At 47.5% G+C, this 13,355-nt stretch overlaps 1 protein-coding gene across 24 annotated transcripts in view; it reads left to right on the forward strand.

Annotated features, from left to right (window-relative positions):
• scrib (scribble planar cell polarity protein) overlaps positions 1 to 13,355 on the forward strand; it is an 82,020-nt gene that overhangs the window by 62,185 nt on the left and 6,480 nt on the right. For 12 of the 24 annotated variants that reach the window (XM_023832825.2, XM_023832813.2, XM_023832814.2 and 9 more), the window contains 10 exons: positions 4,627 to 5,043; positions 6,091 to 6,168; positions 7,623 to 7,751; positions 8,368 to 8,478; positions 8,982 to 9,023; positions 9,249 to 9,414; positions 10,329 to 10,524; positions 10,871 to 10,942; positions 11,049 to 11,231; positions 11,978 to 12,097. In XM_023832825.2, coding sequence (XP_023688593.2) covers positions 4,627 to 5,043; positions 6,091 to 6,168; positions 7,623 to 7,751; positions 8,368 to 8,478; positions 8,982 to 9,023; positions 9,249 to 9,414; positions 10,329 to 10,524; positions 10,871 to 10,942; positions 11,049 to 11,231; positions 11,978 to 12,097 — 1,514 coding nt within the window. The remainder of the gene's footprint in view (positions 1 to 4,626; positions 5,044 to 6,090; positions 6,169 to 7,622; positions 7,752 to 8,367; positions 8,479 to 8,981; positions 9,024 to 9,248; positions 9,415 to 10,328; positions 10,525 to 10,870; positions 10,943 to 11,048; positions 11,232 to 11,977; positions 12,098 to 13,355) is intronic. The other 12 variants (XM_072711749.1, XM_023832822.2, XM_072711746.1 and 9 more) reach the window with 6 other exon arrangements.

A 13,355-nucleotide genomic window follows, 5' to 3' on the forward strand; every position in this document is an offset into this window, starting at 1 on the left:
TGCTTCTTTGGGGGTGTGGATGACTCAATTTGTTTGTTAGTAGATGGTTAGTTCTTTGGGTGTGTGGATGACTGGTTGCTTCGTTTGTTGGTTTCTTCGTTCGTTGGTTCGTTTGTTGTCGTTCCATGGTTTGTTTGATAGATGGTTAGTTCTTTGGGTGTGTGGATGACTGGTTGGTTTGTTCATAGGTTGGATCATTTGTTGGTTCTTTGGTTGGTAGATTGTCGCTTGGTTCTTTGGGTGTGTAAATGACTTTGTTGGTTGGTAGATGGTGGGTTTGGGTGTGTGGATGACTGGTTCGTTCCTTTGTTCATTGTTTGGTTTGTTGGTTCATTGGTTGGTACATTTGTTGGTTTGTTTGGTTCATTGATTGGTAGATGGTTGGTTTGTTGGTACGTGGCTAGTTGTGTTTTTTTTGGGTGTGTGGGTGTCTGGTTAGTTAGTTCTTTAGTTCATTTGTTGGTTCATTCATTTGTACGTTGGTTCGTTAGTTTGTTTCTTCATTCATTGGTTCATTCATTGGTCGGTTTGTTCATTTGATGGTTGGTTCATTTGTTCATCCTTTGGGTTTGTGGATGACTAGTTGGATAGTTCTTTGGGTGTGTGTGACTGGTTGGATTGATGGTTTGTGGAAGACTTGTTGGATAAATGGTTCGTTGGTTGTTTTTTTATATGTGGATGACTGGTTGGGTAGATGGTTGGTTGGTTGTATAGTTCTTTGGGTAAGTGAATGACTGGTTGATTTGTTGGTTCGTTTGTTCATTCATTGGTTGCTGTGTTCTTTTGATGGTTGGTTCATTTGTTCATTCTTTGGATGTGTGGATGACTGGTTGGATTGATGGTTGGTTGGATAGTTCTTTGGGTATGTGGATGACTGGTTTGATGGTTGGTTGGTTGGTTTTTTGGGTGCATGACTGCTTGGATCAATGGTTGGTGGGATTGTTCTTTGGGTGTGAGGATGACTGATTGGATAGTTGGTTGGATGGGTGGGCAGCTTGTTGGTTGCGTTTTTGGATAGATGGGTGGGTGGTTTGAGGAATGGTTGATTTGATGCATTAAAATATGCTTAGGGTCAGATACTCAACTGGCGCTTTTGATCTCTTCCTAAGATTTATCAGATTTTCTTATTGGCAACAGATAACCTGGCAGGAGTTTTGCTGTCTGGATGTCCTTGTTTCTACACAAGGTGCAGAAGCTGAAATTTTATTCAGTAACAACATAAGTAAATTAAGTTTAAGGATAATTATGTTTTCTACACAAAGAATTTATCTGAAACTTGAGACTTGGACATAAAGCATTCCTGGTGCATTTTTTGATCTGACGCTAAAAACCCCGAACATGAACTGCTAATCTTTATATTTTGTCTATGTTCTGCGGGCACACCCACACCCTCCCTCATCTGAGAATAGCATTCCTTCTGAAGATTTTTTTTTTTTTTTTTTTTGAGGAATCTTTTCTTGGACCCCTGACCTTTGATCCCAAGCAGGTGCTTCTGATAAGTGGAATGCAAGTGTTTCCATCCTGCGTTCCCAAGCAATGATGGGATAACCAGAGGTTGTGGGTTACATTTCCCAGGTTCCTTGCATTCCACTCGATGCAGTGAACCTTACTACTACCCGCCTGTGCGTGGGGGAGGGGTAGCAGCCCATTGTGACATTACGTATGCATACGCAATGGATTTGTTCAGAGTGCCTCCTCTATTGAAGTGTACCTGTCCTACAACCTGAGATTCTAAAGCCAGACTGAGTTGAATGTCCAGGCAATAACAGAATCAGCCCTGCTCACTGCATCTCACCTGCGGGAAAAGCAACTTTAAATACAGAATCAGAATCAACTTTATTTGCCAAGTTAAAGTACAGACGCTCCTCTACTTACGAATGAGATACGTTCCAAACGGCCGTTCGTAACTTGAAATGTTCGTAAGTCGTTATTCAATATCATTTTAAGGGTATGCGCAAGTACAAAGAACTAGAACTAGAAAATACATTTAGACAATGATACACAGTAACAGTAATTATTATTATATAATAAAATACATAAAAAATAGATTTCTTATTAATTATTTTAATATCATTAATAATAAACTATTAATACATTTAATTATAATAATATTGTCGTGCCGAGCTGGGACGGAACGGAGACAAAGGCGCAGACGTCAGGGTATCGGGGAATACAAGGTTTAATTACAGGTAAAGCAGGCAAAATGCAGACGGACAATACAATGACCAGACTGGGGAAACAAACTGAAACGCGGACTAAATACATAGGACTAATGACAACAAGCAGAAACAGCTGGTCACACGGGGATTCCACACGAGGTTAATGAGGGGGCATGGCACATGAAAAAAGCGGACAATCGGGGCAGGACACATTTTTTTTTTCTTTTTTTTTTTTTACTTTACACATTGTTTGGATACATTTATTTTCTTACTTTACAAATTACTGTTTTGATAAATGTACTTAGATGTGTTTAGTACAGTATATGCTCTTCTTGTTTTATTCTGTTCATTTTGTGTTTAAATGCTAAAAAAAAAAATTTTTGGGGCCGGGAACCAGTTAATTGGTTTTCCATTATTTCTTATGGGGAAAATTCAATCAGAACTCGAACTTTTTAGGATTCGAACCCAAGTTCTGAACGGATTAAGTTTGAGTTCTGAGGTACCACTGTATACACAAGTAAGCAAAAGGAGATGTCCAGTCTACTAAGAATATATACAGTACAAAAATATACAGGAGTATAATATAATATGATATTTTATGTATATTATATTAATGGATGGATAATGTGGATGGGATCATTTCATCAACCATATTAGCTAACAGACTGTGAAAGTCTTTAGGGGAGGTCTCTGTGCAGGATTAGTTGTGAGGTCGCACCAGTGGCACCATCACAAAACGACACTAGCTAAATAAGGGTGCGACTCATGCATCATTTCAGCTTCTCTCATGCTTTGTGATTCTGTTGTCATCCCATGAGCGCTCTTTGTCCTCCGTCCAGCCCTGTATTTAGGTGCAGTTCAGGATACTGCAGGACATGATCTGTTGTGGGGGTTGCTCTCCATGTCCCAGAGGGCCCTACGAGTGAGGTATTCAAGGATCCGGTGCCCCGTACGTGGTGGACAGCTGCCAAGCCCGGCTGGCACTTGTGGCGGGTTATTTTTAATCCCTTTCAGGCAGTGGTTTGATGGGTTAGGGGTGGAGCTCTGCATGTAAGACTTAGTGGCTTAATGTTCAGTGTCCTGAATGTTAGCCAGAAGGACATCCCCCTGCGCTCGGTCCCACTACCGCCCCACTGTGAGTGCCGTGCTTCTCTCTCTTTTTCCTTGTTGTCTTTTCCTGTTCTTCTCATCTAATTCACTCTTTCTTACTGCTCTTTGAAGTAGGGAGGTTCAGCCTTTCTTGTGTGTATATTTGAATGTTCTGGGCCACATCACGATGTCGTCATTGGTTTGTAGCTTAGGTTTGTGCCATTTTTGGGGGGACTGAGGCTTGTCTTCACGCCACAGCCCTGTTGCTTTTTGCTTTGAGTCTGGGTCCCTGTTTTTTTTTAGCTGTATGAGGCAGATTCCCATCTACTGTAGGTCAGCACGGAGTGATGTCAGGGCTTGTACAGGATGCTTTAATCACCCATGAGATCTTTTTCTGGACATCTTTAACCCACCACGGCTATGCAGCTGTTGCTGATGGTATTCTTAGGTTACGTACAGCAATGTAGACTAAACTCAATCCCCTGGTAATCAGCGTAGGATTTTGGTAGTGCTTGATTGTTTAAGGGTTTCTGTCCGTTAATACTGATAACTGGCGTTTGTGGTGTGGCAGATGATAATCATGCATTGTTCATGAGTAGAGTGTATTTGTTCCCTGTATTATACTGCCAGTGCCTTACATGGTATGCGCATGGTAATGCCCCCCTACCCCCACCGAATGCCTGGAGTAGATGGTGCAGTGATTGTGTGTGGGGGAAGGTGGGGGGGATGGGGTCATATTGGCCCTTTGCTGCCCTCCCATAGTGCTTTTGGTGCTGGCCCTTATGGCCTTATATGAACAGGTCAACACAGGATATTAATGTAACCCCATTCTTGTGGTACTGAATGCCCCCCCCAAGATTCAAAGGCTGTTTGAAGTCAATGCTGCTTTTTATGCCAGTCACTACCCCAGCCTCTGCCACCTCACTGCCATTTTAGAATGTAAATATAATGAGCTGCACCATGCAGCTTGAAGGCCCAGGTCTTTTTATGGTTCATGTTAAATGCCGCGTTGGTCGTGTATGCTTTCTGAAGGTGTGGGATGATGTCGCTCGTTCTTACAAATAGCATAATGGCCTTAGTGTTTTGGTGGGCAGGGCACCATCATATAACAAAGGTGGGCACCTGGTGTTCAACCTCCCCAGACCTGGAATGTAGGCAGGCGAGTCCTAGCGGGCTTTCAGTACAGCTGAAGTCCAGGGCCATTGGACTTGTGGACTATGGGGGGATTCAATGGACCTGGCTTAGACATTGTCTCCTGGTTTTACGCTTCAGTCTTTAGTGCCTCTTCTCTTTATCCCTCCATCCATGAGTCCTCTGTGTGCTCCTGTTTCTGTCTTCCTCACCCTCCCCATCCCTGTCTCTCCTTGCTCCCCCTCAGTTCTCTCATTCCGTCGCTCTGGCTGTCCCCATGGAGGCGCCCCTACAGGCCCATCTCATCCTTTCTCTGGAGTCCGTAGGCTCCAACCCTGCAGAGCCCCCCCAGGTCAGCCCCACCCTGTCCCCGGCCTCCAGCCTGGAGGCCGATATCTCGCGATGTCCCCCTGCCAAGGGCCCCCCCCTTTGCCACATCCTCAACAGTCCCCCGTCATCGCACATGTCTGGGCAGGAAGCCACGCCCCCTGCTGACCAGCCCGAGGAATCGCTCGTGGACTGTAAGCCGATCCTCTTCAGTGAGAACCCTTTCCTGGTTGCCAACCGTAAGGGTAGGGGCTGTCCCCCGGAACAGCACCTCCTGTCTGGGCCACCTGTGGGCTACGGCCGGCAGGGCCAGCTGCAGACCTCATTGTACAGCAAGGCAAGGGGCCGCGTGACCCATCGGCATGGTTATATTTGCCCTGACCCTTCCCTAACCCGACCAGCACCTTCCCCTGGACCCCTGGCTTCAGCCACCTCTACGGAGCTTGGATGATGGCTTCACCGCACCCGTAGTGTTAATAATGGTTATTGCAGCTGTTCCCATGGTGATAGCAGGGGTTCAGAGCATACCTCTGTGTTCCTCCTATCAGGATGCTGTTTATTACTGCCTTATTGTTTGTGTATGTGTTAGTGCGTGTGTGCACAGGAGCCCTTTGATTTGTTAGCATCCCAATGTCCTATGCAGGACCTGAGGAATTCACCCCCCCATGTATCTGACCTCCCAGCATGCCTCTGTCTGATATAATCAGCAACAATTTATAATTTAGCTCAGAAAAACGTCCACCTGAACCTGTGTTTATTCCCAAAGCGATATACTTTTTGAGAAAGTAGGGTCAGACAATCTCTGGAGCAGTTGAGTGTTAAGGGCCCAGCAGTGAAATCTGTCAATCACAACGACAGTGCCCATAACCCACTGAGCCACATAACATTATAGTTGTGTATTATTATTATTATTATTATTAATTTTCAGATAAATTAGATTTTCTCTGTCCTTCTTAAACGTGTTTCAGCAGTATTAAGACAGTATTTAGGCAAATTGCCCCATGTCTGAAATGCTGGGCTCATGTTCTGCTCACCGTACTGATACATGCATTACTGAGTCTGCCATCGACCCTGGAGACTCCCTGCTTCTCCCCCAGCACGCTGGCCAGCTGCGCGGGTCCTGCAGCTGGCCGTGCTGCTCCTCTGCATCGCCCTCACGTAACACCTCTGATCTCAGGTTACACATGCAGCCTGATGCAGCTCAGCTGTGCCCACTAACTACACTCTGACAGTAACGATTTGCTGCTCAGCAATAACCTGCCACTTGGGGGTGTGTTCTGGGAGGGTGGGGGGGTCATGATGATCGTCCCGCTGTTTAAAGAGCATTATGAGGACACGTTTGTAAGTTGTGGGTCTGACCCCTGTGCATGTTTCTTTGTGATAGTACCAGTCCCCATCAGCTGACACCCCCCGGCCGAGGAGCCCCAACAGAGAGGCCCCGTACCCCCCCAGCCCCCAGCCGGTGAGTACATGCCAAGATGGCGCCTTCCTTCATCCTTCTGTTCATCAGTTCCCTCCTTACTATCCTGCTCCCCCAGAATGAGGAGCTTATTTGACGAACAGTATACACCTTTCCACCATCCACCTTTCCATCCACGACCCCCATCCCCCCAGCCTCCTCACTCCTCCCGGGACGCCCTCGGGAGGGAGACTCGCTTCGTAAGTGGCCTGTGGGCCCTGCTTGGTCCGGCCCGGTGGGACGGACACCCCAGGGCAGGCTCTCTAACGGGCGTGACAGGCTGCCTTGTACTGCGTCGGCCAAATCCGTTAACAAGGATGAGGGTGCTTTAATTAACCAGCGTTTGCCTTACCGCTGGGGAAACTTGCTGATAAGCTTAATCGTAACTCTGCTCGGACCACGGAGTGTAGCTTTCCGAATGAACGAGCAGGGCCACAGGCCCCATGTGAAAGGTGATTGGCCCACTCACCCATTCAAAATGTTTCATTGGCTAATGATAATGTTGCTGCCTCTATATGAGTTATGGCCCCGCTTACGCCCTCCATTCCTAAAGACATCCTTTAATCGCCACTGCAGATCAACAGCACATATAACCAGACGCAGGAGCGTCTTCTGCAAGCACTGGATGATTATTCATTATATTAATGCATACAGTTTAATACTTGAGCATTGCTCAGATTTGCTTGCTCATCCCCTTGCTTGGATGAAGTTTCCAGTGTTCCAGTGGAATTGAGCTGAATCACATGAGGCTTTCCCTCCCTCCTCCCTGTGTCGCTCTGTCGCTTTCGGGCCTGTTAAACTCTCCTTTTTTTCCCCTCTTCCTCAGGGAAGCATTAACTATTCCTCCCACGCTACACCCAAGGACAGCACCCCTGTACATGCCCTTTAATGTCTGCTAATATGCTGCTCTTCCAGCTGAAGCAGTACAATGTCAAATGTAGTATGTTTAGAATAGAACGGCTCCTCTCGAGGCTCATGCGTGATTTTCGTGTGAAGAATATTCTCAGTATTCATGTTAAGTTCAGTAAGACATGTTGGTGATATTTTTAATAATGCCCGTCATCTCAAACACTGTTTATCTTCTCTGAGGTTTCATTGAGGAGTAGAAACCATGAATGGTTTGGGAGAATTCTCCTTTTACTGTAAATATCAGAATATAGGGTTACCACATTTTGTCTGTTGTACACACAGACTATTCTGTGGAGTATGCTGTAGCGATGGCAGTATCAAATGTACCTAAATATCTGAGACCATAATGTAAATGGAAACTTTCATGTTTCTCTCTTGATGTCCGAGTGATTCTTGTTCATTATCAGTTTTATTTTTATCCGTTCTGAGTGAAAAATTTTTGGGGTGGAAAACCTCTCTGAAGAGGTGTGACAGTTTCCCTAAGACCTCGTTTAAAAGTAAAACCGAGGATAATAAAACATACCCCTCCTCTATGTTTTGTCTCGAAGACAAAGCCCGGAACGATCCAGCCCCTCTCTCGCGTGCGGCACAGCGGCTCGCCCATCAGCCAGGATGGGCAAAGCAGTCCCAGTGCGGCCCCCCATCGTGCCTTCCTCCCCGCCGCCTCCCACACCTCTGTAAGTGGCAGTGTCACTAACACACTCTGCCATTTTCGCACTTCATGTCACAACCACGGCTTCATTCAGCCTGCAGTGCTCTTCATTTGAAGAAACGTCATGGTTTGAAACTTCAGTCAGTTTCAAACCAGCCTCCATTTACCCAGAATCCTCCCGTGGATTAAATCCCATGCTCACATTCTCTTATTCCTTTCTGACTGCTACACTGTGGCTTAAGGGGTGAAACCACAAGGACATTGACTCTACCTGAAAGCTGATTGGCCCCCAGAATACCTGTTCCTCTGTCACCAATTCAGAACATATCATTGGCTAATGATATGGTTGGCACCTCTGTATGAACTATGGTCCCTCTTATGCCCTCCACCTTAAAAAGTCTTAGAACCCGCCCTGCCGTTGCGTTTAGGTGCCTCTTTGTATCCCCTCACGGTGTATAACACGTTTTTCATTGACACCAGGTAACCTAGACTGTTTTCCTCACTGAGACCCTCCCTACAGGGTCTGCCCCTCGCTCTCCCAGCTCTTATTCTGGCTCCTCCCCCTGGACCTAACCCTGCTTCTCTGTCCTTCTAACTATTTCCCGTCTCCCTTCCTGTCTTTCTGCCCCCCGCCTCCACAGCCTCGCACCCCCTCTCCCTTCACCCCCGACGAGTTCCCCATCAGTGCCAAGCAGGCCTACAAAGCCTTCGCTGCTGTGCCGCATTCTATGGCAGTACTGGAGCTGCAGCAGGTAGGGGGCGCCGTGACGGTTCGCAGCGGCGCACCTGCTGGTCCGTCTCCCTCACCCTTGGATGTATACAAGGGTGGGGCCACAGGGCCACTGAAAGCTGATAGGCCGCCAGAGTGCCCCCCCCCCCCATCACTCATTGTTTCTAAACCTTCATTAACTAATAATAAGGTTGCCCCCTCTGTACGCATTTTGGCCCCTCCTAGGATCACCCCGGACCTAAGCTCTCCGATGCGTGGTTTCTCTCTTTCTGAAGCCCTCCGTCACCTGATCTTATCTTCCATTATGCTTGGACAGCTTGTACTGAAATGAAAATCTGTCTTGCTCTGCAGACTGCAAAAGTGAAAGAGAATGGCAGTTAGAAGGTTACACACAGGCTAAACAGAAAATAAATAATAATATGGTAATGACAATGTTTTAATAGGTCTATAGATTAATGATGAATAGGAATGCCTGTTTTGCCCCCCAGTAACAAACGGATGGTGTCGCTGTTTTTCTTTTACCAGGATTCCTTCAGCCAAAGGAGCCCAGACATGTCCAAGCCTGAGGTGAGTCAAGTGTCTGAGTGACCAATGTACGAAAAAAAGTGCTTATGTAACTGCTGTCAGCTGCCATCTTGCCCAGTTAGGAGCTCCTCTGTCCTACTTTATTTTGTATTGAACTAAAATGATAAGACAATGAATTATTCCAAAAGCAGCCAATGAAAACTTGCTGCTCAAGCAGTTTGCTTTTAAAACGGTGCTGTCGGTGTGACCCACCGGCGCCCCCTACAGACGCCCACATTCAGTGGCAGCCTGGATGGCCCAGAGCAGCGTTCCTTTAGAGACAGACAGAAGTACTTCGAGATGGACATGAAGCAGCAGACCCCCGACAGCAAGCCCCGCCCCCGCGTGTGTCTGGTGGGGGAGGATGACCTGAAGAAGATGAAGGAGGAGGAAGGTGAGCGCCGGTGGCTGCCTGCTTCTTGCCTTGTTTCTGAGGGATGCCTCTCTATGTGGCTTTCCATCCAATAAGCATGTTAGGTTGGATTTGGCCTGTCGATAAATTCTTACAGCAACATCTTTTTTCATTTTAATAGTCCTTACCAGTCAGACCTGCCAAGTCTCACACATTTGCAATGATATTCTTGCAAGCCCTTTTTGTCACACATCCCTGTTTCGCCCAAAGAAATGAAGTTTTGCTGTTTTTAGTGCATTTCTCTATCACGGCTACATGGCACAGGTAGAGTCATCTACTGGTTAAACTTTAAAACATTTCTCCTGCCTAATTCTTTATGACCAGTCACGGCTGTGTGCTGTTGAATATAAGACCATGCTCGGCTGATTAATTGATAACCTTCTTTTCAGTTTTTGTAGAAGTGCAGTGATAATTATTTTGTTTGTATTTTTTGTCTTCAGTCATTTAATCGGCTGAAAAAAATGGCCTGGAATCAACTAGTTCAAAAGAAAAATTGTTCAGAATTAGAAAGTACTTGGAAATTTCAGAATCTCTGGCATGATAACCCTCCAAAAGGCCAATGTTCCAGCAAAGTTTAGCCATCCTCCTGCAAACTGGCACAACACCCTTGCAGGTCTGTTCAGTGTTTTAAACCAAAATAACATTAATAGGCCATATTCAGCTTTTCTCTTGCTACCATCATCCCTGGTAAAGTATTTTACGTGCCGATTATGTAGTGTATATTTTTTAATTAGATAATTGGGATAAAACTGGCCTTTGTATTGGGCCTTAAGGAGCATGGCTGGGGTCCACTGTCCCAAGACAGGCATGTCCAGTTAGGGAATCTCTTAAAGATGCAGCTGTACGTGTTTGAAATGCTCTGTTGAACCTCACTGTCTGTCACCACACGCCAAAAGCCCGGAGGGTCGACCAGCGCCCCCCCGAGTTCCTAATGGATGAGGAGGAGGAGGAGGAAGAGGACCTTGCTAAGCAGATGGCTGACCTGAAGACCCAGGGCAAAGTGGTGCTGGATGGAGTGGAGTATAAGGTCGAGAGTGTGCACGGTCCCTCTGGCTCCTCCCCCCGACACTGCGCCACGCCCCCAAGTTCAGGGTAATGTTTGTCTGTCTCAGTGTTAAGCTCTGTATGAATGTTTTCCAGGATTTCAGAGTTTATATGAAAATGATAGGGTACTGGGTAATGCTAGGCAGGCATGCTTCACTGGCATGCTTCACTGGCATGCTTCACTGGCATGCTTCACTGATTCGCTCAGTGCGCAAATAGCTTCACACCTCCAGTACTGTAATTATGAGATGAAACAGAGTCCGATCAAAAATGGTATGTAGTGTGCATGTTGGAATGCATTGGCATTGCAGGACACAGGTTAGATAGATATGCACGGCTGTGCGTGGGTTTGAGAGCCCCCATATGCATGTCATTTGTAATCATCTTCTGACAGGAGGGCGGACTCTCAGAGGAACTCCCTGGAGGACACCTTCAGGCTGGAGCAGAGGCCCAGCTCCATCACTGGGTGCGTTCCATGGGGTCTCCTCCCCTAGCATCCGTTATGCCATCCAGGAGCATGAGTCCCGGCTTGTAGTTAAAGTGCTTCAGCCTGTTGCCTCTGCTTCCCCCAGCCTGGTTCCAGCATACCCCGAGGGCTCCAGCGCCCCCATCCGCACGGCCAAGGCGGAGCGGCGCCAGCAAGAGAGGCTGCGCATGCAGAGCCCCGAGCTGCCTCCAGGGGGCGAGCGTGAGCTGTCCCCAGCCGAGAAGCGGGCGTTAGAGGCCGAGAAGAGGGCCATGTGGAGAGCAGCACGGTAGGCGAGGCCCCGGGGGGGGGGTGGCAGGATATATATCTGGAGATGGCGCTGCCTCTCCCCCACCTCTGCTCTCTCTTTCTGTCTCTCCTGTCGGTGCTGAAGGAACTTCCAGAATTCTTTTATACAGTCTTTATATACTCCTTTTTATATGTTATATAGTAGTTAGTAGGAGGGGGGGGGGGTTAGTGATAACTGATCAGTCGAAGAGATGTCACCTGCTTTCTCTAAGCCAGTGTTTAACCCGGTCCTCAAGGGATCCCTAGACAGTCCAGATTTTAGCTCCCTCCCAGCACGACCTGGACCGATCAATGAAGAGCACCGAATAGCTGGTACAGGTGTGCTGGGAGCTGTGAAGGAGCAAAAATGTGGACCGTCAGAGTCCTCAAAGGCTGGGTTAAAATCTTCGCAGTAACTTCAGCAGTCACCTTGCTCATCTTCAGATAGGAGTCAGATCTGCTCAGGTTTTTAGGAGCTGAGCTCTCCACAGTTCTTTTGTAGTCCCGGCTTCTCCAGGAGTTTCTTCCCAGATTTGGAAAGCAGATCAGACTCTGCTCCTGCAGACGCTGGGTCTTCTGTCTCCCCCTGGTGGCCGGCTGTGACCTCCCTCTTGCTGAACCTCCTCGTTTCGGTGTTTCTGTTGCTCCCTCTCTTTGTCTGTATGTAACCTCCTGTCCTCTCTATTCTGAACTCTTCCCCCCCCCCCCCCCGTGGCCCCCCCTTCCCTTGCTCCTTGCGGGGGCCAGGCCCTATGGGTTAGAGGAGGACGTTAGGCAGTATGAACAGGACCTGGCCAAACGGCTCTACCAATCCCGAGTGAGGGCATCTCAGGCCTGCACTCCACCCCCTCAGCCTGCCGGTGCCAGGTTAGGCCCGCCCCCCCGTCCCGCCTGCCACGCCGCATCCTGGGGGTGTGCTTGGGCACGGGGGGGGTGCTGTGAATGGCTTTGCAGAGCTCCCCCCTTTACACTGTGAATGCTGGCCTGTGTCCTTCTGCATGCCTCTGCTTCCCTTCTGCAATAGGATCTGCTCCCTCATCTAACTTTCCATCTGATCTCCTCCTTGTCACTCCTCCTCCCTTTTTCCCTCCTTCCTTAACACCCCATCCTGCTCTCCCCGTGTGTGTCACTGGTTTTTTTCCCAAAGAGCATGCGGCTTTTTGCAGCTCTGTGGATGGCTAACACGCCCCCTGGTGGGAGAGAAGGTTAAATCACCAGGTGCTCAGATGCCAGTGTGGACCTCATGCCTCCGTGACCTTTGTAGGAAGCCCTGTGGTCTCTACAGGAACTTCCTCCACGGTGTGTCTGTGTCATCATTCCGATGCCCACGGCAAGCATCAAGGCCCCGGAAACCAGGGCATAGACATGCAGAATGGTTTTCGATGGAATGAGAATCTTCCGGAATCCTTTTTAAGTTTTCACTCTTGTAATTTGCTATGCCTATATATTCTCTAAGCTAATAGCGGCATTTTGTGCATTTCTCCTGATTAAAAATGTTATGGGGAAAAATGTGATTGGAAGGTTGCTGGTTCAGATGCCATAGTGGGCAGAGTGATTTTACCATTTTTTCCCTGAGCAAAGCCCTTAACCCCGATTTGCACCAGGGACGGGCTGACCCTGTTTTCTCAAAAAATGTGGGCTATTTTGTATAAAGGCATTTGTTAAATAAGTCTGTTCTCTGCTAAATAAAAAAGAGAAACTCAGTGTTCAGGTTTTGAACATCCTGGATTGATCTGAAAGGTAGATACATCCTCTTGGGGGAGAAAAGCAGTAAAATTAATTGTTTAACTTCAGTTGGTATATGTCCGTGTCTGGGGGTGTTGTGTGGCTCAGCAAGTTAGGATGTGGTACTAGCGTTCAGAAGGTTACCGGTTCAAATCCCAGGATTGCCAGAGTGATTTCACTTTTGGGCCCTTAACCCCCAATATAGCTGCAGAAACTGTGCCCCTGCTTTTTCAAAGAAAATGTATGTTGCTTTGGATATAAGCATTATGCTAATGCAATGATCTGAAAGGTGAAACAGGCATAGGTCTCGTTGGTGGGGGAGATGTGATTGAAATGTTAATTCCAGCTGTTAACGCCTGGTAGCTCTGAAAAGCTTAGCTAGTGGCTTTTGAATGTGAAC

The sequence above is a fragment of the Paramormyrops kingsleyae genome, chromosome 1 (assembly GCF_048594095.1).
Source record: "Paramormyrops kingsleyae isolate MSU_618 chromosome 1, PKINGS_0.4, whole genome shotgun sequence".
NCBI lineage: Eukaryota > Metazoa > Chordata > Actinopteri > Osteoglossiformes > Mormyridae > Paramormyrops > Paramormyrops kingsleyae.